Source organism: Cyprinodon tularosa, unplaced genomic scaffold (assembly GCF_016077235.1).
Source record: "Cyprinodon tularosa strain WSP-4 unplaced genomic scaffold, ASM1607723v1 ctg822, whole genome shotgun sequence".
Taxonomy (NCBI): domain Eukaryota; kingdom Metazoa; phylum Chordata; class Actinopteri; order Cyprinodontiformes; family Cyprinodontidae; genus Cyprinodon; species Cyprinodon tularosa.
The window spans coordinates 181,109-207,672 of NW_024039588.1; the positions used below are offsets into that span (position 1 = coordinate 181,109).

Here is a 26,564-nt window from a genome sequence, read left to right on the forward strand (position 1 = left end):
ATCCTGGCAGTGGCCTTCAGGTTGGCTGAATTGGTCTCCTTCATTTACCTCCTGGCCTTGTCCTCCTCTAACATCTCAGCCAGCTTTCCCCCTCCTCTGTCCATCTCCTTCCTCGCTCTCAGACTATTTTCAGTAACAATCACCCCGTGGATCATTCCACCACCAGTGTCCGCCCCAGAGGTCAGACTACTCTAATCCTATTCCTAGGTTTCTCATCCAAGCTAATGTTGAGTCACAGCTTCAAAGTCTTCAGCCTGAGCAGAAGACTCTAACGTTTTTTGTTAACGTCAATAAAATTTTCTAATTTAAGCTTTCTCTGTGTGACTTAATAAATAAACAAAATGGCCCTGGAGGATAAAAAACTCTCACGTAGAAGCTGGTTTGCATCTGAGACGTTCCAGGGTGGAAAAACTAACCTCTGACAAACAGCCAGCTGGATGGAGACTCTCCATGACCACGGATGTTACACTTGTAGAGGCCTTCATCAGCCGTGGTCACATGGTGGAGGGTCATATGACCTGTGAGCTCAGTTCTGTTGATCCTGCTGTTATCTTTATAAAAGACGGCTGAGACGTTGGAGGCGGTCCTAAGGAGACAACTCAGCGTGACATCAGTTCCAGAATCTACAGGCAGTGCAGGACTATGCAGGATCACGTCTTTATCTAAAGAAAGAGAAGAAGCAGAGATTTTATTAAGGATGAAGGAAAAATGTTACCATGTAGTTTATTTACCTCCTAATTTACTGTAATTTCATCTATTATGATAAAAAACAATTTCATTACTAGAACGACAATGCTCCGACACTATTTCTGGGACTGTCCACACCAGGTCAAAGTTGGTGGGGACATGTCCACACCAGGTCAAAGTTGGTGGGAACATGTCCAAATCAGGTCAAAGTTGGTGGGGACATGTCCACACCAGGTCAAAGTTGGTGGTGACTGTCCACACCAGGTCAAAGTTGGTGGGGACATGTCCAAATCAGGTCAAAGTTGGTGGGGACATGTCCACACCAGGTCAAAGTTGGTGGGGACATGTCCAAATCAGGTCAAAGTTGGTGGGGACATGTCCAAATCAGGTCAAAGTTGGTGGGGACATGTCCACACCAGGTCAAAGTTGGTGGGGACATGTCCAAATCAGGTCAAAGTTGGTGGGGACATGTCCACACCAGGTCAAAGTTGGTGGTGACTGTCCACACCAGGTCAAAGTTGGTGGGGACATGTCCAAATCAGGTCAAAGTTGGTGGGGACATGTCCACACCAGGTCAAAGTTGGTGGTGACTGTCCACACCAGGTCAAAGTTGGTGGGGACCTGTCCACACCAGGTCAAAGTTGGTGGTGACTGTCCACACCAGGTCAAAGTTGGTGGGGACATGTCCACACCAGGTCAAAGTTGGTGGGGACATGTCCACACCAGGTCAAAGTTGGTGGTGACTGTCCACACCAGGTCAAAGTTGGTGGGGACATGTCCACACCAGGTCAAGGTTGGTGGTTACTGTCCACACCAGGTCAAAGTTGGTGGGGACATGTTCAAACCAGGTCAAAGTTGGTGGGGACATGTCCACACCAGGTCAAAGGTGGTGGGGACATGTTCAAACCAGGACAAAGTTGGTGTGGACATGTCCACACCCGGTCAAAGTTGGTGGGGACATGTTCAAACCAGGTCAAAGTTGGTGGGGACATGTTCAAACCAGGTCAAAGTTGGTGGGGACATGTCCACACCAGGTCAAAGTTGGTGGGGACATGTCCACACCAGGTCAAAGTTGGTGGGGACATGTTCAAACCAGGTCAAAGTTGGTGGGCCCATGTCCACACCAGGTCAAAGTTGGTGGGGACATGTCCAAACCAGGTCAAAGTTGGTGGGGACATGTCCACACCAGGTAAAAGTTGGTGGGAACTGTCCACACCAGGTCAAAGTTGGTGGGGACATGTTCAAACCAGGTCAAAGTTGGTGGGCCCATGTCCACACCAGGTCAAAGTTGGTGGGGACATGTTCAAACCAGGTCAAAGTTGGTGGGGACATGTTCAAACCAGGTCAAAGTTGGTGGGGACATGTCCACACCAGGTAAAAGTTGGTGGGAACTGTCCACACCAGGTCAAAGTTGGTGGGGACATGTCCAAACCAGGTCAAAGTTGGTGGGGACATGTCCAAACCAGGTCAAAGTTGGTGGGGACATGTCCACACCAGGTAAAAGTTGGTGGGAACTGTCCACACCAGGTCAAAGTTGGTGGGGACATGTCCACACCAGGACAAAGTTGGTGGGGACATGTCCACACCAGGTCAAAGTTGGTGGGGACATGTCCACACCAGGTCAAAGTTGGTGGGGAAGTTGGTGGGGACATGTCCACACCAGGACAAAGTTGGTGAGGACTGTCCACACCAGGTCAAAATTGGTGGGGACATGTCCACACCAGGTGAAAGTTGGTGGGGACATGTCCACACCAGGTCAAAGGTGGTGGGGACATGTTCACACCAGGTCAAAGTTGGTGGGGACATGTCCAAACCAGGTCAAAGTTGGTGAAGACATGTCCAAACCAGTCCTTCAGACAGTTACGCCTGTGATATTAGGTTGGTTCAATTAAAAAATATATCAGTTTCAGAAAATAATTTCTAACAGAACAAAGATTTAAAGTTGGGTCAAGCGCAGTATTATGATTTACATCTACATAAAGTAATCAGGTCATAATAAATGATTTTATTCATGTTTGTATTTGTAAAGTCAAATATTTTAGCTGTGATATCTGGACATCATTTTTTAAATTTCAGCAACGATATACTTTTTTCAGTGTACTTCTGCTTTTGCTTCTCACGTATCAGACGATTCCATACCGAGCCAGTAAGCATACAGACGCAAACTGGATCCAATTATGGTGCCTACCATGAACTGTGAAGTGGACTGAGTTGCTGCGCTGCTTAGACGGAGACTCACACCAGTAGATGGCGCTGTCAGTTGGTTTTGCTGTTGAAAATTTGCAGCCAGAAGAAGCCAGTTGGCCCCAGCCGTCCCCACAGCTGGATATCTTTTTCCCGTTTTTGGGGCTTCTTTTGATTGTCCATCCCTGAGACCCGCCGTTGTTTCCACAGCTCAGAGAGAAGGGTTTATACTCAAACAGCTGAGAGGAGTCTGGACTCACCGTCAGAGACGCTGGTTTGGAGCCATCTGAGGACAGAGATGGACCTTCAGTCAGTGGAGCTACTTCCTGAAGGAAAACGGTTCCTCTAGTGTTCCTGATTATTATTGCTTCTTTCTCATCAATATTACAGGTTTCAGGTTGCTTCAATAGATTTCAACCAAAACATGGAAATAATGTTTAAAATGATTTCTGGAGTTGTTAACGTGTGATTCCGTTGAAACCTTGTAGTGGATTCATTCTGTCCGTAATATGTAAAACTTTGTTCTGTTTGATTTAAGCAAACCGGGAAACCAAAAGGTTTCTATGTCTGTATTTCTGGAATTGATCTTTACCTTCGATGAACAGCCAGCTGGATGGAGAAGTCTTCCCATTGAGTGGCTGACATTTATAAGCTCCTTCATTGGACTTGGTGACTTTATGAAGGGTCAGTTGACCTGTAGGTTCAGTGCTGATGAGGGATCCATCTTTGAAGAAAGACGCTGTTGTGTCTGAAGGTCTGCCCTTGTCTTCACAGCTCAGAGTAACGTTCTGTCCCTCCATCACAGGAAGGACAGGAATGTCCAGGATCACTGAATCAGCTAAACACAACGACAGAGAGAAGGACACTGCTTGATTAAAGGATAAAACCACTGAATCAAACCGCACTGTGTTTAGGCTCTGGTCCAAAGACTATAACTTCTGTTTTGTCCTCATTCAGAAGCAGAAAGTTAAGAGTCATCCAGGTTTTTATGTCTTCAGACATGCCTGTAATCTATGTAATGGGTTAGCTTCATCTGGATTATAGACAGATATAGCTGGGTATCATCAGCATAACAGTGGAAATTAATCCCATGCTGTCTAATAACTCTACCAATTGGGAGCATGTATAAAGTAAAGAGAATTGGTCCTAGCACTGATCCCTGTGGTACTCCACAGGTAACCTTTGAGCGTGTTGAAGATCTATCATTAACATGAACAAACTGAATTCGATCAGATAGATCAGATTTAAACCAGTCTAGTGCTGTTCCTTTAATTCCAACAAAATATTCACGTCTTTCTAAAAGAATATTATGGTCAACTGTATCAAATGCAGCACTGAGATCCAACAGGACGAGCACAGATACAAGTCCATTATCTGAGGCCATGAGAATATCATTAGTGACTTTCACCAGAGCTGTTTCAGTGCTATGATGAGCTCTAAAGCCAGACTGAAACTCTTCAAAAAGTTCATTATGGTGGAAGTGATCGCAGACTTGTTTGGCAACTACTTTTATAACAGGGTTGTCAGAAAATCCTGTTATTTCTTCACATTCTATGCCGTATGTCAGAACAAGATCCAAAGTATGAAGATGAGAATGTGTGGGACTATTCACATTTTTAACAAAGCCAATGGTGTCTAAGATAGCATTGAGCTGGATATTAAAATCTCCCACTATGATGACCCTGTCCGTACTCAACACTAAATCAGATGGAAATAAGAAAACTCATCTAAAAATTCAGAGTAAGGACCTGGTGGACGATACAAAGTTAGAAAAAGAAGAGGTTTTCTGGCTTTGCAATTTGGATGAGGGAAACTACGGGTTAAATGTTCAAAAGAGTTGTAATTATTAGCTGCCTTTGGAGTAATCAGTAAGTCAGATTGAAAGATTGTTGCTACTCCTTCTCCTAAATTGGTGCTATAGAAATGAATAGAATTTAGTTAAAGGAATAGTACACCCAAAACATGATTAGCCTTCATTTTCTACTCACCCCCATGCTGAACAACACTCTGGAGTACTTTTTTGATATCTCAAATGCATCTGGAGATCTGGGAGGCTTCTTGCTGTCTGCTGACATTCAAATAATGGAGGTCTATGGCGCCCGAGGCAGAAAGGTCCATAAAAGTCCACAAAAAACGTGTCAATATTCCTCCATACTGCTCGTCCAATGTATTCCAAGTGTCCTGAGTGGGTAGCATCCAGAATTTACTCGAAACGAAGTCATTTAGAATGTTTTTAGAGCATAAACAGTAGTGTATAGGATTTCCTAAAAGCGCGTTCACGAGTCTACGGAAGCCGGCAGACCAAACCAGACGAAAGTGCGCATTCAGCGTCTGCTCTGCCGATAATGCAAGCGTAGAAGAAGAAATGTGCTGTTTACCTGTGCAAAGAAAGAAACAACGAAAGAAAAATGTCTGAGGACTTCAGTGTTGAGGAAGAGCATGAGTTCTTTGCCGAGCTGAATGCGCACTTTCATCTGGTTTGGTCTGCCGCGGTTTCCGTAGACTCGTGAACGCGCTTTCAGGAAATCCTATACACTACTGTTTATGCTCTAAAAACATTCTAAATGACTTCGTTTCGAGTAAATTCTGGACGCTACCCACTCAGTACACTTGGAATACATTGGACGAGCAGTATGGAGGAATATTGACACGTTTTTTGTGGACTTTTATGGACCTTTCTGCCTCGGGCGCCATAGACCTCCATTATTTGAATGTCAGCAGACAGCAAGAAGCCTCCCAGATCTCCAGATGCATTTGAGATATCAAAAAAGTACTCCAGAGTGTTGTTCAGCATGGGGGTGAGTAGAAAATGAAGGCTAATCATGTTTTGGGTGTACTATTCCTTTAAGATGATTTTAAACCACCCTTGATTGAGGAGGCAGCTTTCCAGGAGAGAACCACACATAAAGTACTGGGCAGAAATCATACTGTGACTATGCAATGTCAGAAAACTGCAAAACAGCTTTTCTCTGATTTTACTTATTAGATTTGTTTGTTTACACAATCACTTGAAGATATCGGATAATCCCAGAAATAGGAGAAATATCCCTTTAATCACCAGGATAGAGGTACATTAAGCCTGATTTAACAGAAAGGACAGTCCAGAACTTCTTAGTCTGTGGCGATATAGTGAGTTTTTGTTTAGGCGGCAGCCTGAGAGTTCAAACCAAAACTGATGGAGAAGTTGTGTGTGACTAACCTGAGAGACTACAACTGAGAGGGTTAAGGAGAAAAAGCTGGGCAGCATGATGCAAACACACAAAATATTCACAAACAATCAGACACACATGTCTTTGCTTCGGTTACATTTAGGGTTTATAAGCAGCATGAACTCTGTCCTGGTACAGTCCAGAACGTCTGCATGATAAATCTCTGCAGACTCTTCCTGGATGATGTAAATGATCTGTGCTATTGGCCGTTTGGGCTATTCAAGCAGCTCTAACTGATTTCTAGTGATGGTTTAAAGGTTGATGGTCTGGTCTTTCTCAGCAAAGAAGAGGAAGTGTTCGTCCATGACGCAGGGTGACTCTTACTTGTGACGTTGATGTTGATGACGTGGCTGCTGTCCCTGTGTTTGGACTCACACCAGTACACTCCAATGAGTGCCTTCTTCAAGGTGTTTAAGGTGCAGGTGGAGCGGTTCAGAGTCCCCCAATCAGAGCCGCATTCGGACACCCGTTGCCTGGAGACACATCAGTCATTAAACCCAGGGACGCCTCAGGTGTGGAGACAGAAGGATACATTAGATCTACAAACGGCTTCTTCTTCATCAGAGTTATAAAACTGTTACTGTGAGGAATGAATGAACAGAGAACAATAAACCAGTCTGATGATCAGAGGAGAACTGACCCTTGATCTGTGTATCCCCACACGGTCCATACACCTGGTCTGAACTGCTCACAGCTGATGGAGACTGGAGTATACTCACGAAACTGAGACCTGCTGGGAGTGACCACGATGGAGGCTGGATGAGACACACATTAACCACAACATGGTAGTTTTCAGAACCCTTCTGTTTCAGAAAGACACAACATTTACGGTAAAACCTGAAAAACATCCACTCAACCCCCCCTCTCTGACAGAGATGGAACTGCAGTCAGATCTCTCCTTGAACCCCAGTGGGCCTCGGCAGATGGCCGCTCACACTGAGCCTGGTTCTGCTGGAGGTTTCTTCCTGTTCAAAGGGAGTTTTTCCTCTCCACTGTCGCTACAAGCATGCTTAGTGTGAGGGATTGCTGAAGAGTCAATGAGTCGATGCAATCAGCTGGTTTTCCTTAAGGCTTATTTATACTCAGAAACAAGGTTGTGTGCATGTGTGTCGTAGTGAATGCGTATTTCCTGTTTGGTACCTTACTGGCTAGTTTTGTTTGTGTAGCCGCCATGTATCCGCCATTGTGGAAAACAACTGGGGAAGATGGACCAGCTAGAAGAGCGAGGTGCGCAAGAACGCTAGGACCCTTTTTCCACCTGGATCCCCGCTCTTTTTGGCCCTCATGTCCCTCCGTTGTCGCACAAACTTGCCCCTAGATATCAGGGGCAATATCTAGACCCACAGCTAGTTCCTGATTGGCCCTCTTGCGATGTGTCGTGGAATAACAGCGCAGACCACGCCTCAATATTTAGCATATGTCTCTCTGAGACACACTGCTGCAGGAGGATAACCAGACCTTTAGATAGAGAAGTTGTGGTGAACTGGAAAGTGCCTTGAGATGACGTGTTGTGAATTTGGGCTATAGAAATAAACTGAATAGAATTGAATTTGCAGTAGATTTCACTCTAAAATGCTGGAGTTACCTCCTACAACTCCTCTTAACAGCTGCCTGCCCCAGTATAAAGCAATAAAAGGCTGGCTTTATGTATCTATAATAGTGCTCTATATGGCACTTCTAAGGGATAATTTAGGGAAACCTTTTAACACAAGTTTAAATCTATGATCGTTTCCTCCGGTGGCTGTTAGTGTTTAGTTTTGTTATAAAGATACCTTAATATTTATGCTCAGTCATGATGTTTTTTCAATTTGGTTTAACCGCGTAAACATTGATTTGATACCTTATGCATTATGCTTTTCGGGCACATAGAGATTTTCTGACAGTTCAGATATGTTACCGTTCACAGAGACCCCCTCTGTCATTAAACATTGATCACAGAAAGCTTTACATGTGTTTGCATTTGACTTTAAAAAGTAGGTCCACATATAGATGCAAAAATTGTGTCTGCAATCACATTAAGGTTTAAAAAATGACCGTCAGGACAAAACAGCCAGATGCTTTATGGTAGTTTGGGGTAATCGTAACCAGGCCTCATGGGATAAAACTTTAAATACTTTCATCAGTACATGGACTGTCCCACTGAAGACAATAAAACACTGGTTCTGCTGTATGCTAACGTCACAGATGCATACGATGCCATAGCTCTTCTCCCCAGTGGGCAGATCAGATCACCGCTTAGTTAAATTAACTCCCGACTATGTTCCTCAGGTGAAAAGGCAGTTGGTGCACAGCAGGATGGTGAGGAGGTGGACACATGAGGAAACACACCGGGGTGTCTTTTGTCATCCACAAGGGGAAGACATTAATGAGTGACTGCATCACAGGTTACATCAGATTCTGTTAGGACACCATCATGCGAGCGTGGCCTGAACGCAACTTCCTTAACAGTAACTACTGGATAACCGCTGGCCTGAAAGCACTTCTCAACGGTAAGAAAAGAGCTTTCAGGTTTGGATACAGAGACTGGCTGAAGAGAGTGTGGCATGAACTTAGAGACACTTAGGGACATCAAAGAACACCGACAATAGAGAATCTGGAGGACAAGCATGAGGGAAGTGTGGAAGGGACTTAATGAGTGAGAGCGGAGGAAAGGAAAACAACTGGAAGCCATGACAGAGCAAAGTACCACATTTACCCTACCCTTGAAAAACCGTGCCGAGACCGGTCTGAGCTCAGTAACTGAGATAACTTATGGTGTGTAAATGGAAAGCAAACTGAACTGAACCGAGCTAGACACATCTGGACCGCGCTAACTGCATAACTGTATGCTCTCAGACTGTGCGACCTGACGATCTACAGTGATGGGAGTAACCGCGTTGAAAGTAACTGTGTTACTAACGCCGTTACCTTTTTTATTAATGAGTAACTAATTACTTTGACTGTAAATATAACACAGTTACCATTGAAAACACGTTACTCAGGTCGCACAATGAACCTGTCAGGACTCCTGTCTGTGTGTTTGTGTTTCTGTGTTCGTCTCCCTTCCTCCACCAGGAGGCGCCTGGTTCTGGTCCGCCTCCTCACGCACCTGCTGTTGGTTACCTCGTTAACAGAGTGTTCTTAAGCCGCTGACTGCCACTACTCCGACGCCAGAGTGTTTGCCACACTGGAACTACAGCATACAGACTGGAGTCAAAGATTCAACAACTTCTCTGGAAACGTGAGTCAGCAAGCAAATCCTCTTCTCTAAGTTCACAAATCTATTTTCCCGCTGAGCCTGAACTAACCGTTGTGTCTTCCCCTCACTTTTCAGTTCCGGTTGAGCAGTGTTCAGAGCAACACTTCTCTCTGCATTATCTCTTCAATAAAACCTGTTAAACCTTTCCCCCTGGTCTCCCTGTTTGGTCTTCTGCATTTGGGTCTGAACTTTAGTAAAATCTTGACAAAACCTTTTTTTTTCATCATAGGATAGATGGAGAGTGAGGAGGACTCCAGCAGCAAAACAGCGTTTTCCACATGGAAATACCGGTGTTACGTCGAGCTGCGTTTCCCCATCACATACGGTTTCCCGTGCATCTCTGCGCAGGCGGCACAATTCACCGTGCAAGCGACAGGAAACGCGCATGCTCACTAAAGGTGCGCAACAGTCGCCCTGTGCTCGCACCACAGGAGAACTATGGAGAGCGTGAACGATCAAATTATTAACCTGATAACAGCCAGAAATGATAGCCTATATGGAGAAAGGGGATGGATGGATGGATGGATGGATGGATGGATGGATGATGGATGATGGATGGATGGATGGATGGATGGATGGATGGATGGATGGATGATGGATGGATGGATGGATGGATGGATGGATGGATGATGGATGGATGGATGGATGGATGGATGGATGATGGATGGATGGATGGATGGATGGATGATGGATGGATGGATGGATGGATGGATGGATTGATGGATGGATGATGGATGGATGGATGATGGATGGATGGATGGATGGATGGATGGATGGATGATGGATGGATGGATGGATGGATGATGGATGGATGGATGGATGGATGGATGGATGGATGGATGGATGGATGGATGGATGGATGGATGGATCGATGGATCGATGGATGGATGGATGGATGGATGATGGATGGATGGATGGATGGATGGATGGATGGATGGATGGATGGATGATGGATGGATGGATGGATGGATGATGGATGGATGGATGGATGGATGGATGGATGGATGGATGGATTGATGGATGGATGATGGATGGATGGATGATGGATGGATGGATGGATGGATGGATGGATGGATGGATGGATGGATGGATGGATGGATGGATGGATGGATGGATGATGGATGGATGGATGGATGGATGGATGGATGATGGATGGATGGATGGATGGATGGATGGATGGATGGATGGATGATGGATGGATGGATGGATGGATGGATGATGGATGGATGGATGGATGGATGGATGGATGGATGATGGATGGATGGATGGATGGATGGATGATGGATGGATGGATGGATTGATGGATGATGGATGATGGATGATGGATGGATGGATGATGGATGGATGGATGGATGGATGGATTGATGGATGGATGGATGGATCAATGGATGGATTGATGGATGGATGGATGATGGATGGATGGATGGATGGATGGATGGATGATGGATGGATGGATGGATGGATGGATGGATGGATGGATTGATGGATTGATGGATCGATGGATGATGGATGGATGATGGATGGATGATGGATGGATGATGGATGGATGATGGATGGATGATGGATGATGGATGATGGATGATGGATGATGGATGGATGATGGATGGATGATGGATGGATGATGGATGATGGATGGATGATGGATGGATGATGGATGGATGATGGATGATGGATGATGGATGATGGATGGATGGATGGATGATGGATGATGGATGATGGATGATGGATGATGGATGATGGATGATGGATGATGATGGATGATGGATGATGGATGATGGATGATGGATGATGGATGATGATGGATGATGGATGATGGATGATGGATGATGGATGATGGATGATGGATGGATGGATGGATGATGGATGGATGATGGATGGATGATGGATGGATGATGGATGATGGATGGATGATGGATGGATGATGGATGGATGATGATGGATGATGGATGATGGATGATGGATGATGGATGGATGGATGGATGGTGGATGTTTCAGTATCTATAACAACCCAAACACACAGGATTTCAGAATCAAACATCCCCAGTTATTAATTTCATAAACTCACCAGATCTGAACGCCCTGTTAAAAACTTCCCAGCCATTAGTAGAGGTGATGCAGCCTGATGATATTTGCACCGCATCAGATAGTCGTTCCTCCATGATAAGCAGAGGGAACGCTATTTGACGGGCTTTATAGGACAGACAGAACTCTTCTTTCTGAGTAAATAAAGTACATTCTTCTGTAGAAAAGAGTTTGAATCTCTCAGAATCAGAGTGCAGACAGGCAGTAAGAGGTGGGCAGAGTCTTTTAAATCTTCTGAGACAGATTTTAATTATAAACTTAAACAGACAAATTAGCTTTTAAAATAATAAACACAGACAAACATTAAACATTTCGTTACCAAAAGGTGAAATTTACCGTGAGATGAAGACAACCGGATGCAGCTGAACCACACTGAGAAAACAGTAAGACCATGATTAAACATCTGGTTAGGTTTAACCTTCAGTCTCCCTTCTCCGCTTTAAGTCGTTGAACATGTTTGTACTTACAAAGCAGCAGCAGCAATGTGTTCATTTTTGTCACCAGTTGTTCCGCCGTCTCATTGCAAATGTGTCTAAAATATCTTGTTTAGCCGCTCAACAGTCGGCTGAAGGGGGAAGTGAGACAGGCGAGCAGAGAACCAGTCGTCACATATGTGTTATTAAGTGTATTCGAAAGCAACTTCTTAAAAATACTCAGAGACATTCGGTGGTTTAAATTTAAACAGTTAGTCAAAAACTCTTGAAGAAAAGACCATTGCTCTTGGATGGCACGAAGAGGCTTCTAAACAGCTGTGTTTTTTAGGTCCTCACAGTCCTGTTGCTGCTGTGCTGCACATGCCCACCTATTAGCCGGCCAGACATCCCAACACTGCTTAACGCTGTGGGATGATGCATTGGCACAGCTGGGAGATCATGAAAATGGGAGAATTAGGAGGAAATGCATTTTCAGAGATCACTAAACCCACGGCCCATGATGATGACTGGCTAATATGCAGATTGTTCTATTGGCCTTAAACTTTAATCCTGGAGCAATGGTGTCGTTCTACTTTTACGTGTCCTTGGTTCTACACACCTGAATGCCGCAGAGAGACACCTAAAAGCTGCGGGAAACTGACCATCCAGGAATTCACGGCCGTTTTTAGGTGTTGTGTGCAAAAGTATTCAGCCCCTTTTCTCTGAGAGAAACCAGCTTCCTTCAGAAGCTGCCTGATGGTTGCTAATGACTGACTATGGTCCAACTGATCCAGCTGCTCTGTGACGCCTCAGAGGTAATGGGAAGACTGGGAAACAGCAAACAGCATCATGAAGTACAAGGAACACAGAGGAAAGGTTGATAGAGAGAGATAGAACATTTAGTTTTTCCTTTTTGCAGTTGTGGGGGGAAGTGGTGGCCTAGTGGTTACAGAGGAATCCAGAGATCCTGACTTCAAGCTCCAATACCACAAACTCTGGGTCTCTGAGCAAGACCCTTTAGTCCAAACTGCTCCCCATGTGCTGCACAATGGCAGCCCACTGCTCCCCCGGTGGACGGGTTAAATGCAGAGGGAATTTGGTTGCTTTATTTGGTAAATTGTAATGACAATAAAAAGCTGGGGGACACGTCATATTTTTAAAAATACAATTTATTGAGTCGATTTTTGACCCAGCTTCAGTTGGTTTATTTGAGTTGTTTCACTCAACCTTTACCTGTGCTTTTATTGTTTTTTCATTTATTCCTATTATTACTCAGACCTTGTTGCAGGCTGTTACTGTGAAGCCCTTTAATTGGCTTTTAATCATTATGGATAAATTGATTTGGATGCAAAGATGTTGCTATAAAGACGGTGAAAAACAAAAAGACGGCCGTCTAAAGTTTCACTTGATGTGGCGTCTCTGCCAGGAAACCCGTTTTAGAGAAACAGTCACTACAGCTTCTACGTCCTGCAGTGCCGAGCAGAGGCTGATGCAACTACATCCTCACATGCTGGTGTGATTCGCCTTTGTTACCATTGACCTGCTCTGAACTATATAAAGTGGGCGGGTTTCACACATCATGTCAGACTAAAGTGTTAGTAAAAGAAGTCAGCTAGTTTAGAACAAATAGATCTGCAGAAAATGAGATAAAAAAGCAGAGAAGCTGAAGCTGAGATCCAAACTGGCTCAGTTCAGGATATTTGGCTGCAGAAAAGACAAACATACAAACAGGTCCTGGATTGTTTTTGTCCTTCTACCACATCAGAGTGACTCTGTTTCTCTTCACACCTTCAGAGTGAAGAAAAAAGGGCTGGGTTGAAAGCGGTTATAGAGAAACAGGAAACTGGGTTTTGCTGCTGTCCTGTTTTCAAATAATGACATTTAGAAGAAAAAGATTATTAGATTATGTTTAAACTAAGAACCACAAACCCACATGGCCTGAAACCCTGAACATGCTGAACCTAATTTAGCATCCAATCTGAGGTTTTTATTCATTTCTTTTTAACATTTCAGAATCTGTCCGGTCAAATGTGGGAAATAGATTCAATTTGTTTGGAAAAGAGGCAGAAGATAAAAGAAATCTGCTGAAGTGAAGAAGACTAAAGAGTCTCAGAGGGAATGGAGCGATATGGCCACAGTTAGAGGACAAACTGGAACTGTCATGAAGCGAGGACAGAAGGACCCAGTATTCAAGGAGAGACAGTCAGTAGGAAAGCAACGTTTATTAAAAAAACAAAACAAAAGTGGAGCTGTGGCTCGCGGACACTCCAGGTGGGGGGGCGGGGCATTGCTCAATCACAGACGCTCTGGTTTAACAGTCCAGACCAAGAATGTCCCCAGTGCTGCAGTCCCAGAGGACATGATGGAAGCCGTTCCTGGTCAGGGATCCAGAACAGACAGGAAAAGAATCCAGATCAGGCAGGAACAGAAACAGGAGGCAGGATCCAGACTTCCAGGCATCCACAGGCTCCCAGGAGGGTTCAGAGTCTGACTGGGACCAGAAGCATGGCCAGGTGGTCACGCACAGGAGCCGGCAGGATCAGGTGCAGACAGACAGGCTCAGTGGAAGAGGGTAGCCGAGACAGGACGTGGAACCAGAACTTGAAGCAGGACTTTAAACAGGTCTCCTCCCTGAAGCCAGGCTTACTTAGATAAAAACTGAACCTCCCCCCATAATGAGCCAAAAACCCAGAGGACTCTGCAGGGGAGGAACAGTGGACGATCAGGAGACGAGACAAACATATTCTTCACTTTCATATATTAGCCACCTACCTTTCCTGCCTCTTGGAAACAACTCCTAGGTGCAGAGGAAACATGGACTATTTCTGTCAAACCGTCTAAATCTTCCTCTGTCATTCATTAATAAATGTTTATGACTAAAACAGGATTGTTTTATTCCTTCTATACATTTCTTTATAATATAACCAGAATTCTGGGTTGATTTCCTTCTAAAACAATAAAATTTACATATAATTACATAAACGTTTAGCTTTAATAAGGTAATAATAGAGGCTGTTGTTGGATTTATCAGAGTGTAAAATAATATATGTTTAGAGACCATATTGAGAATCTGCTTTCTGAGGATCTATAACATCAGGAGGTGTTTGATCAGGGGAGCTATATCAGTTTCTTTCAAAGAAAACCTGCATTTGAGGACTTTGATGTTATAATTGCTGAACCAGATCCTGTTAGTACGACTCAGCTGGTCTTTCTGATCAGAACTAAAATAAATGTTTCAAATTTCTTCATCTCCATTAACTTGTTTATCAGTTTCTTCTCTTCCTCTGTTTTCCCTTAGAACTGCAGTAACTAACCTGTGCCACTAGATGGCAGCATATGTCATACATAAAAGACATGTTTGAACGATCTCTTGTTTGATAATGGATTCCCAGTGTTTGTTGGTTAAATTTGGTCCTGATGGTAAACTGCTGTCATTACAGTCAATCAGTTTTACTGCTGACTAAAATAAAGAATATCAGACTTTAAAACATTTCGTCAGTCATTGAACCGAATCATCAACCCAGGCAGATCCATAGAGGACTGAAATCTGGCTCAGAAATCCAAACCAGCTGGAATGGCTGTGATCTTATCTCTCAGAGCGTAACAGGTTTCATGTTTGCTATCAGTAATAGATTTATAGAGCTGTGTTTAAACATGAAGTGCCTTAAATCTTGTCATAAATGACTCAGAAAGCTAATTCAGAGTGATTGATGGAACATGGAAGCCAGGATGTGGTTTTCAGTGTTTTATATTTCATGAGTTTATATTTATATGGAGATTAGTTGATGCAATAATTCAGCTTATCTCTCCTCACCACACCACCCATGCTAAAGGTCTGGATCCGTATTCCCAAAGATTCTCAGAGTCTGTCAGAGAGCTCCCATCTTAGCCAAATCCTTCCCGCCAAACAGTCCTAGCTGTGAGTCAGACCAGACATCCGAGTTAGAAGGTGGGCAGGTGTGATGCTGTCTTCCAAGCAAAGAGCTGCGACTTGTTGATACAAGAAAGAAAAAAATACGTTTAAAAACTGAAGACATGTTGACCAATAATTATGATTAACCACACAGATTATAAAGGAGAACAGAGAGAGAAGTGTTGATATATATACATATCAACACTTCTCTGTTCTCTTTTTAGTTTCGTTTTATGTTTCCTGTATGTCAGTACAGCACTAAGAATTAATTGTACTGGTGCTGGATAATAGCCCAACAGTTCTGCATTCATAAGTTGACCATCATAGCTTTAGCCAGTAGGTTCCACTTTGGTAAGAGGAGAGAAAAAAACCCCTGAAATGACGGAATAACTTCTGGAAGTCTGCTTCCTGCAAGAGATGAGAGGGAATAAAAAAACTAAAAACGCTACTCACAACATACCGACTTCAACAAAAGATAGGGTTAGAAAGTGCTATTCTGCAGCATAGAATTACTCACAACTGTGAATCGATCAAGTCCAAATGCCCCGGGTCGTACAGCCATGAGAGATCCAGTGTATATAACGTATAGGAGGCTCCTTTAACAGAAATATATCCTCAACAGCAGGTGTTAAGAGTCCCAGACCTTCCCCAAAGAGACCAGGGAAAACGAGGAAGGCCAGAGCCTCAGACGTCCTGAGGCATCCCAGGGTAGAGGGACATAGGGAGGGCATACACAGAGACAGTGACACCCTCCCAAGATGGGTAGATGAGAGCCCCGGTGCAGGAACCCAGAGGTTATCACACTGAAGTCCCAATGAGCTGCACCAATGAGCCCATGGGCTCTGCTGGCATCCAGTAATGCTCGAGATTGTGGGCCCGGAAACCTGAGGCCCAGGGAGGCATCTAAACGCAAAGACCCAAAATGGCCAGAGGGCCCAGCCCAGCAGTTGCCCAGAATGAATCTCTACCAACCAAAGCACTCAGCTCCGCACACAGAGAACTGCCATTGCACCAGCGGACAGAGGTACAGTCACCGGCAGGAAGTATAACGAGGAGAGGAAACAATCCTGCAAATGTTTGGGGTCTATGGTGATTCAGTGGACGGCGGGGGGGGGGACACCTAACTCGACACGCATGGAATGTTCAGTGTAGGTGGAACAAAGAATTAGGGGGAACAAAAGGCGGCTCTGATCCCTCCAACTGGATTAGCCATGAAGATCAAGCAACGTGTTAATGGCCTTTAAGGGCTTCTGATGGGTTGTTCACTCCCTGGGTCACATGCCCCATTGAAGAGTGAGTCAGTTGAGGGCAGGTGAGGCAGGTATCTTCTGGGTACTGTTCCTAAAAGTGCTTTGTAAGTATGTGAAAACTTTCGTCTAAGACCACCTCCTCTGTTGAGATGGTTTTTCCAGGTTAACAAAGATGGCTTCCTTAAACCATCCGTCTTCCTTGGCCAGAATATGTTTCTGCATTTACCAGAAACAAAGTGACTTACAAAGTAGAATATATACATGTGTATCTCCCCACCAGGGGAATCTAACCCCAGTCTTGGGTGTGAGAAATGTGGACGCTCACTACTATACATAACCACACCCCTTTATGGATGTTGTTGTCCTCAAACGAGTGTCCTTTAGCCTTCAGGTGAACAGCTGAGTCCGGTTCTGATGAGATGGTTCTCCTGTGTTGAGCCAAGCACCTGTGTTGCAGTTGCTTGGTCTCTCCAATGTACAGGTCTGTGCACTCTTCACTACTGTTGTGCCATATGCCATGATCATACTTTTTGGACATTGGGAAGCAGTGTCCATATTTCATCCTGATAGGATGACCAGAGAAGAAAACGCAGCTTTGGTGAATAACAGCTGGGGGACTTCTGCAGCCCCCCTTTTTCAGCCAAAGCAGTCACATGGAAGTCACAGAGGTGTGAAAACCTACCCCCCTCCCTGTGAGGACAGAGAAAACCACAGAGCACACAGGATTCTGCCTCTTTCTCTCTTTTGCTCCCTTCTGCTCCTGCGCTCAAAGCTGGGGCCCACTGTGGACCACAGTGGACATGCAGGCCCCAGGGGAACCAGATCCCCAGAACCATCGAGGATAAGTCGAACCCTTCAGAACCAAACTGCTGCAAACAGAACTTTTGCAATACATTTCTCTTGAGTTTCAGAACTTACAGAGCCAAACTGGACGAGAAGCATGCCCTGGGTTTGAGACTGAGAGGACCCCTGCTGCGAGACTGAGACAATGAGTCCCTGGCTGCAGAGCTGCAAAACTGGATGAAACTCAAGCTTTCCAAATGGACATGGAAAAAGGTTTGCAGGTCTGGCATGATTAGGGACAGAACAAGCAATATGTCTTTTGATGATGCTAATCATATTGTGTGTTTACTGCTGAGTAAAGACAACGCTAATTAATGCTAAAGAATTGACTGCATGCTACGCTATGCTACTGGAATATGTGTTGAGCTGTTGCTAAAGCTTAGACAAGCTTTATTCACTAAGGATTTAAACACTGATATAACATTAGTGTTCATGTGTTCCTCAGATGCTCATTACATTTCCATTACCAAGTCTGACCAAGAGTCATTTAGTGGAATCCTGATGTCTATTCGCTGCTAGCTATTTCAAAGAGGGTAAAGAATCATTTAACTAAAGGTTATTGGTTCTTGATTAAGCAAATCATTCAATAGAACATTATTTGGCCAAATAATGTTTTATTCACCTCATGGATTTGCATTGTGAATTGGTCTGAAAACATTCCAATTTCTTTAAAATTAGTGAAAAGCTAATTTGATCAGATCCCAAATTCTTCCAGATAAACTTTGGTTTCAAACACAGAATCCATCTTAAACTGTAATATGTTTTTCAACCGTTTTCCCCTTTCTCTTTGTACATAGTAGTTAGTTTAGTTTAGTTGAGTTTTACTAGTCTTAGTTGAGAGTGTTAAACTGAAATACGTTTGACTTGGAGCTGAATGATTTTTACTATTAAAATCTTATATTTTGAAAAGAAGTTGTGGTGAATTTATTCCATGTATGTGCAGAAATAACTGTTTGACCATGATTAGTGCTCGAATCACTCTTTCATCTATTGTTCTAACACACAGTTAGTAGGACTGTGTGTCATAAACAGTATATAACAGCTGAAATAATATCTGATTAAATAAGATATTTCACCACCCCTACAGGGGAGGGCAATAAACATCTTAAAGTATCAGGAACATAAATTCCCAGCGGGCTGGGAATAGAATTTAACTATAGAATCACAACATAAATATGGCATCCCTGATTGCTGGGCCCATTAATTGTAGCATTTAGTTAGTGTCCCATGCTGCTGGACTCATTGAATGTAACATTTAATTGGTGTCTCAGTTTGGTGGTCATCGAATATAACGGTCATTCTGCACATATATGAGAATAAACTTAGAGCCATTATTGAAAACCGTGTGAAAGCATTAACATCAGCTCTCACCACTCAATAATGAAATCTTAAACTCACAACTTAAAAATCCAATACTAAATGTCTTAGCTTATATGAGAAGAAAATATAACCTTTGACATTCTTGGAGAATCAAAATATAGAAATTTAACAACGTCTAATAACTCCAAAATATCTCTTCAGCTAGTGATAACCAACTTTACTTCAAAGCAAAACTCAGATGATTCAAATCAATCTGATCACTTTGGTCCAACTAAAACTAAAAGATTTAACTCCCAAGTTAGTCTTATTGTTCGACCAAAACTTATGCACATTTATACCTAGATGCTGCCATTTGTGGTTTCTGTAACCACATCCCAAAAATGAAAACTCCCAAGTTATGCTATTTCAAAGTCACTTCCAGTCCAAAATAGGTTAAATGCCTCAAAATTTAACCTAAATCCCTTTGTCTATTAGTTTGATAAGACTCCTAAACACTTATTTTATATTGTGTAGAACAAGATTTGTTGCCAGATTTAATGTAAGTTAATCTGTGATCATACCCAACCGAAAGGGGGTGGATTCAAATTAAATTGCTTAAAATCCCTTAAAGAAAGGTGAATCATAAGCTAATTTGCTAGTAAATCCTTAATGGTTAAGCTTTGCGCCAAACTGCTTGTAAATCCTCCAAGACAGGTAAAGCATGCGCTAAAATAGCTAATAAATCCTAAAACAAGGTATAGCATTTTTAACACTGAAAGAAAAGTGTTTCTTTGATATCACAGAAAAGGGTGAAGCATAAGCAAAATTGCTTGTAAGTCCTTAAAGGTTAAGCGTTGCGCCAAACTGCTTATAAATCCTCAGAGACAGGTAAAACATGCGCTAAAATAGCTGGTAAATCCTAAAACAAGGTGTAGCATTTCTAACACTGAAAGAAAAGTGTTTCTTTGATATCACAGGTTTAAAGATAACCCGTGACCCGTTTCTACACACATAAAAATAAGTCCTTACAATATGTATATGTAAATATACAGGCATAGTGGGTACTGACTGGATTGTGTTCTTTTGAAATTTCTTCATAACTTGTGTTTTTGTGCCATCAGCTGAAAATGGATCCAAGCATCCTCAATTCTGGGCACATCATTGACTCCATAGGCATAGAGAAACAGAAACAAATTGTTGCAAAGCTTATCCACTTATCTCCAGAAAAGCAGGATAACGTAAACAATTTTAACCTCAGCCTATGTGAAGAAAAGATTAAAGAATTAATTAACTTAATTCAAAACCCAAATGGAAACTTTCTGATAACAGATGTACTCTGTGAGCTCACACTACTTTATCAGCTTAAATCCCAAATAAAAGCTAAACAGTACTCTGAGTTAGAAGCCAAATATCAGATGATCTGCCACAGAGTAAGTGCTGCAAACATTTTATTGTCAGGAGCTGACAAGATCAAAGACCCATGTGGCCAGACTGACCATGCCTCAGAACAAAAGGTGACCCCCCTCTTGGAGGAGCTATGCAATAAACAAAGCAAGCAGACCTTGAATCAGCAGGAGGTCACCCCAGTCAAAAGGAGAACAGTTCCTGAGGCAGATACAAAGTCTCTAAACTCTGAGTTAACACTAAATAGATCTGAAGATGTTCAAAGTCAAAGTAGTGTCGCAGACAGAGAGAAACAAGTAGATCACTTGGTAAACTCAAGCGGTTTAAAATTTTGCAAAGGACAGCCATGCAAACCAATCTCTGTCTCACACTCCGCTGACCGAGCACCAAGTGCCAAAGTTTACACCTTGAAAAACTCCAAGGAGAACCAGTCTCCCTTGTGTCATCACAGGTTAGCTCAAAACCCCCCACCACTTAATGAGCAGAACCAGCTTCCTGACGGGCCAGGTCCACCGAGTGACCATAGAATTCAACAAATTGAATCCTTGGCCAAAGACATTGATATTTTTGACCCAGAAAGTCAACACTCAAACATAGCTGATTATCTGCAAGAAGTCGAGCACTGTCTAAAAGACTTGCCATTTCCTTCTTCTCCTAAGAAATTGAAGCTGATTTGGAAAACAACAGCTAGAAGCGTCCATGTTTACATAAAATCTCTTCCTCCAAAACTCAGAGAAAGTTATTCAGCTCTTTGTCAAACCTTAAGAGAAGAATATTCTGGTTACAGAGATCCGGCGTTAGCAACGCTTGAGGCATCTTTAGTTCTCCAAGGAGAACATGAAACACCCAGAGAATATTACTTTCGCTTGAGACAGGTTTATTTTGAGGGCTGCAGTTCTCCAGATATTGATGAAGAAGATCCCACATTTAAAGCATTGTTCATCCAAAATCTTCATGAAAGTGTACGATATGATGTAGAAATGCATTGCAGGATAGAGAACCTTTCTATGCAGGAAACTCGCAGATATGCTCAGATTGTTTGGGAAATACGTCTCAAATCAGATAGATTTCAAAGCAAGCTTAGAGTCTTTAACCTTCAAACAAAGAACAGGACCAGAAACAGACACAGATTCAGTTCCCCAGTGGTTCACCAAGATGAAGGAATTAATGACTTGAGAGAACGAAAACCAGAACCCCCAAATAAAGGTCATAAGCCTTCACATCACAATGCAAAACCAAAGGTTTACACTGGTAAAGGGGGACATCAACAAGCTACAGAAACAACCACGAAAGAAAACTTAGAACAGATCTGCAAAACAGTTCTTACAGAGCTACTGGCTTCTCTGACCAATCACAAAGCACTACAATTCCAAGCTAATGGTAAAACTTATCATATCCAAGAATATGATAGTTCCTGATAATTTCTAACATACTTTAACCTGTTTTATCCTTTCTTTCTTTCTTTCTTTTGTTTCACAACTTGAGAAATGATAAAGGTTGAACAACAGCATCATGAAGGTGTTAGGAAATTTTGTTTGGAATGTATATATTTGTGTATCAGGGTCAGACTTTCCTGCCAGACCTGCTTCAACCAGACGCAAAACCTCTGGAGAAAATGAACTGTTTTATGATAAGATAGGGTCAGCTTCTGCCAGACCTGCAACAAATCATCCAGGGACAAACACTGGAGAAGATATGAACCCTAAATGAACTTTCTTCCTGCCAACAGGAACCTGAGTCATCACCGCTCCAGATATCATGGCTTTATGGACCTATTTGTGATCTGAAAACAAAGAACTGCATCTTTTATTTCCAGATCAAAGGGGGGACTGTTGTGCCATATGCCATGATCTTACTTTTTGGACATTGGTAAGCAGTGTCAATATTTCATCCTGATAGGATGACCAGAGAAGAAAACGCAGCTTTGGTGAATAACAGCTGGGGGACTTCTGCAGCCCCCCTTTTTCAGCCAAAGCAGTCACATGGAAGTCACAGAGGTGTGAAAACCTACCCCCCTCCCTGTGAGGACAGAGAAAACCACAGAGCACACAGGATTCTGCCTCTTTCTCTCTTTTGCTCCCTTCTGCTCCTGCGCTCAAAGCTGGGGCCCACTGTGGACCACAGTGGACATGCAGGCCCCAGGGGAACCAGATCCCCAGAACCATCGAGGATAAGTCGAACCCTTCAGAACCAAACTGCTGCAAACAGAACTTTTGCAATACATTTCTCTTGAGTTTCAGAACTTACAGAGCCAAACTGGATGAGAAGCATGCCCTGGGTTTGAGACTGAGAGGACCCCTGCTGTGAGACTGAGACAATGAGTCCCTGGCTGCAGAGCTGCAAAACTGGATGAAACTCAAGCTTTCCAAATGGACATGGAAAAAGGTTTGCAGGTCTGGCATGATTAGGGACAGAACAAGCAATGTGTCTTTTGATGATGCTAATCATATTGTGTGTTTACTGCTGAGTAAAGACAACGCTAATTGATGCTAAAGAATTGACTGCGTGCTACGCTATGCTACTGGAATATGTGTTGAGCTGTTGCTAAAGCTTAGACAAGCTTTATTCACTAAGGATTTAAACACTGATATAACATTAGTGTTCATGTGTTCCTCAGATGCTCATTACATTTCCATTACCAAGTCTGACCAAGAGTAATTTAGTGGAATCCTGATGTCTATTCGCTGCTAGCTATTTCAAAGAGGGTAAAGAATCATTTAACTAAAGGTTATTGGTTCTTGATTAAGCAAATCATTCAATAGAACATTATTTGGCCAAATAATGTTTTATTCACCTCATGGATTTGCATTGTGAATTGGTCTGAAAACATTCCAATTTCTTTAAAATTAGTGAAAAGCTAATTTGATCAGATCCCAAATTCTTCCAGATAAACTTTGGTTTCAAACACAGAATCCATCTTAAACTGTAATATGTTTTTCAACCGTTTTCCCCTTTCTCTTTGTACATAGTAGTTAGTTTAGTTTAGTTGAGTTTTACTAGTCTTAGTTGAGAGTGTTAAACTGAAATACGTTTGACTTGGAGCTGAATGATTTTTACTATTAAAATCTTATATTTTGAAAAGAAGTTGTGGTGAATTTATTCCATGTATGTGCAGAAATAACTGTTTGACCATGATTAGTGCTCGAATCACTCTTTCATCTATTGTTCTAACACACAGTTAGTAGGACTGTGTGTCATAAACAGTATATAACAGCTGAAATAATATCTGATTAAATAAGATATTTCACCACCCCTACAGGGGAGGGCAATAAACATCTTAAAGTATCAGAAACATAAATTCCCAGCGGGCTGGGAATAGAATTTACCTATAGAATCACAACACTACTGTGAGCGGCGTAAACCAGGTTGTTCTCCTTCTTTCTGGGTGTCTTTTCTTTGGGCAGAACCAGTTTTTCTTTCAGGGTGTTCCTAGGTTTGCATGGATCCAGTGCTGGTTGAAAATCCTCCTGAGTTGTTCAGCGACTCCAGCAGTATAGGGAATGACAATGTTTCTTCTTCTCTTGTCTTCCCTTTCAGCAGAGCTTTTCTTGTTGGTTTTGAGAACAGCCCATCTGGGATAACTACAGTTCCTCAGGGATATCCTGATGTGTCCCTGTTCTCTCGTCCTCTCTGTTGGTGGGGGAGGGTTCTGTTGATGCCTAGTTTGTGTTCCAATGGGTGGTATGAGTCAAACGGAGGTATTGGTCAGTGTGTGGGTTTCCTCTAGACTTCTATGTTGAGTTGTCTGGTTACCATGACGTGAACCACGCAGTCCAGGAGGGCAAGGCTGTCATCTTTCCCATCTTCCCGGGTGACATTGATGTTTCTGTTAATTGCCTTGATGTGGTCTGTGAATGTGTTTATATCCTTGGTCTTTATTTTGACCCGCGTGTCATCCACGTATCTCAATCAGTGACTGGGCTTTGTTCCCATGAATGAGTGTAGAGTTCTGCCTTCCAGTTCTTCCACTTATCAGTTTGCCACTAAGAGAGGTTCAGGGGGGCCCATTGGCCATCCATGAATCTACCTGTAGAAATCTTGGTTGAACTGGAAGTATGTGGTGGTGATGCAAGTCCAAGAAGGAACAGATGTGGTCTGTGGTCAGATTGGTCCTGACTGGACAGTGTGGTCCTGAGGTAAACACATCCTTACTGGGGAGACTGCTTCGTTGGTGGGGACGCAAGTAAAAATAGATGTGACAACATAGGAGACCATGGTCTCATCCGTGTCCTGTAAGTTAGCAATGTGATGTGGTGTGTTGCTGACCAAAGGAGAGAGGAAGGAAGCAAGATGTTTGACGATGTAGGTGACTAAGTTAATGCTGCTGATGATGCAAGAAAAGAAAAACACATTCACTGGCATCCAGTCTCATTCACACCATTCCGCACACTCAAAGAGAAAACGTGTGAGTAGACACTGTTTGTGGATTACTTTATATTTTTCTAACTTAGCCTGAAGAAGATGAAGATTTTATTATCCTGATTTCTTGTAAACACTTTATCTTGTTCCTTGTTGTTGTTGAAGATACATGATGTCAGTGGTTTTTACCCATATCCCCCAAAGGTTGGGGTTTATTTTGTTTCCTGATCAAAGTGCTCTCTTCCATTGGGTGTTGGGTACAGTTTTAAGATCTGTTTTCTCACCCTGTTCTAAAGTGTGTTTGCTCCAAACTTTATTAAAGTCTGTAAAGTTTCAGCTTTTGCTAAATTTTAAGTTATCCTTGGAACGTCTGCCTTCAAATGCTAAATGTAGAAAGACAAGATCTATCAGTTCTTTTTGTTAAAACAACGTCTTACTCTTTGCTTATGTGAAGTAAAAAATGTTGAGGTATGTCTGTTATTAACCCTCCAGGCTCCAAACGAAGGTCATCAGAGACAAGAATGAGTCACAGCCTCCTTCATGGCATGAAGGGGAGGACTGCTGTCAGTGTTAACTTTGTTGACGAAGACTATGACGAAAAATACTCGTCAACGAACCTTTTTCACGGACTTAAACTAAATAAAAACTAAATAAAAAGTGAGATATGATGACTACAAAAATAACTGACACTTTAGTCAACGAATAAAAACGAGACTAAACTATTAGGGAGGGACGAATGGTGATCCTATCAGAATTACTTTTTTTGTGGTACAATTTGGGAAGAAATCCAATCAAAAGTTAGCTGCCAACCGCCATAGAAAGAAATCCAGGTGGCGGTAACGCGCCATAAAGCTGTGCGAAGAAGGAGAAGAAGAAGAGAGCGCATATGGTTGAAGCATAGAAGCAGCATTTTCATAGCAGTAGTAGCCTTTCAAAAATCAAATGAATAATAGACATGTTACAACAGCTAGGGCGAAAAAGAAGAGTTGATATCTGGGCACACTTCACGTATGACACTAAGGACAACAAGACAGCCTGCAAACCGTGTGGAGCCAAAATATCCGGAAAAAACACCACCAACTTGAAACGGCATTTGCAGACGACTCATCCAGAGATACATGCGAAGGTAAGCATACACGCTAAGCATATAAGGTTATTTTTTATTTGATTAACCGCCGTGTTTGCGCTAAACTTGGAATAACATAGACGCTAAAGGAAACCCCCTCTGAACTGTATTAGACGATTGTCTCGTTGAGTGATATGAGTATAACTATTCAATGTTCTCAAATTGAATCAAATGTGTAGGCTACTAGGCTATATGTTCTGGTGTATGTAACATTAAGGGACAGGACTCCTCGAAGGCCGTTGGCAATTAGCCATGCCTTCTTAGCTCGCAAAGGAAATCGCGGTTTGTTTAAAAAGAAGGCGACTTGTTGCACAACTTTCTTTGGCCCTACGAAAGCGATAGCATGGACAGTTCGCTTGTTTAGTTGATTCCATTGTTGCAAAGCCTGCTTCCAGAGAGAGAGGGCAAGATCTGAGGAGATTGGGCAACAATGAATAAAGGGGAAATCAAGTTGAGTTTTTTTTTCTCTATCTCACACAGATACAGAAGACGTCTGATGATAAAAATGACCATGGTGGAGATAAAGCTAGTGCTAGTGTTACCCAGCAGACCATCAC

At 42.8% G+C, this 26,564-nt stretch overlaps 1 protein-coding gene across 1 annotated transcript in view; it reads right to left on the bottom strand.

The window, feature by feature from the left end:
• The window catches only part of LOC119774668 (sialoadhesin-like), a 45,620-nt gene that overhangs the window by 1,720 nt on the left and 17,336 nt on the right, over positions 1–26,564 (bottom strand). Inside the window, exons 5-7 of the mRNA XM_038272306.1 lie at positions 3,464–3,709; positions 2,876–3,157; positions 417–662 (exon numbers count right to left, since the gene is read on the bottom strand). Of these exons, the coding sequence (XP_038128234.1) occupies positions 417–662; positions 2,876–3,157; positions 3,464–3,709 (774 nt within the window). The remainder of the gene's footprint in view (positions 1–416; positions 663–2,875; positions 3,158–3,463; positions 3,710–26,564) is intronic.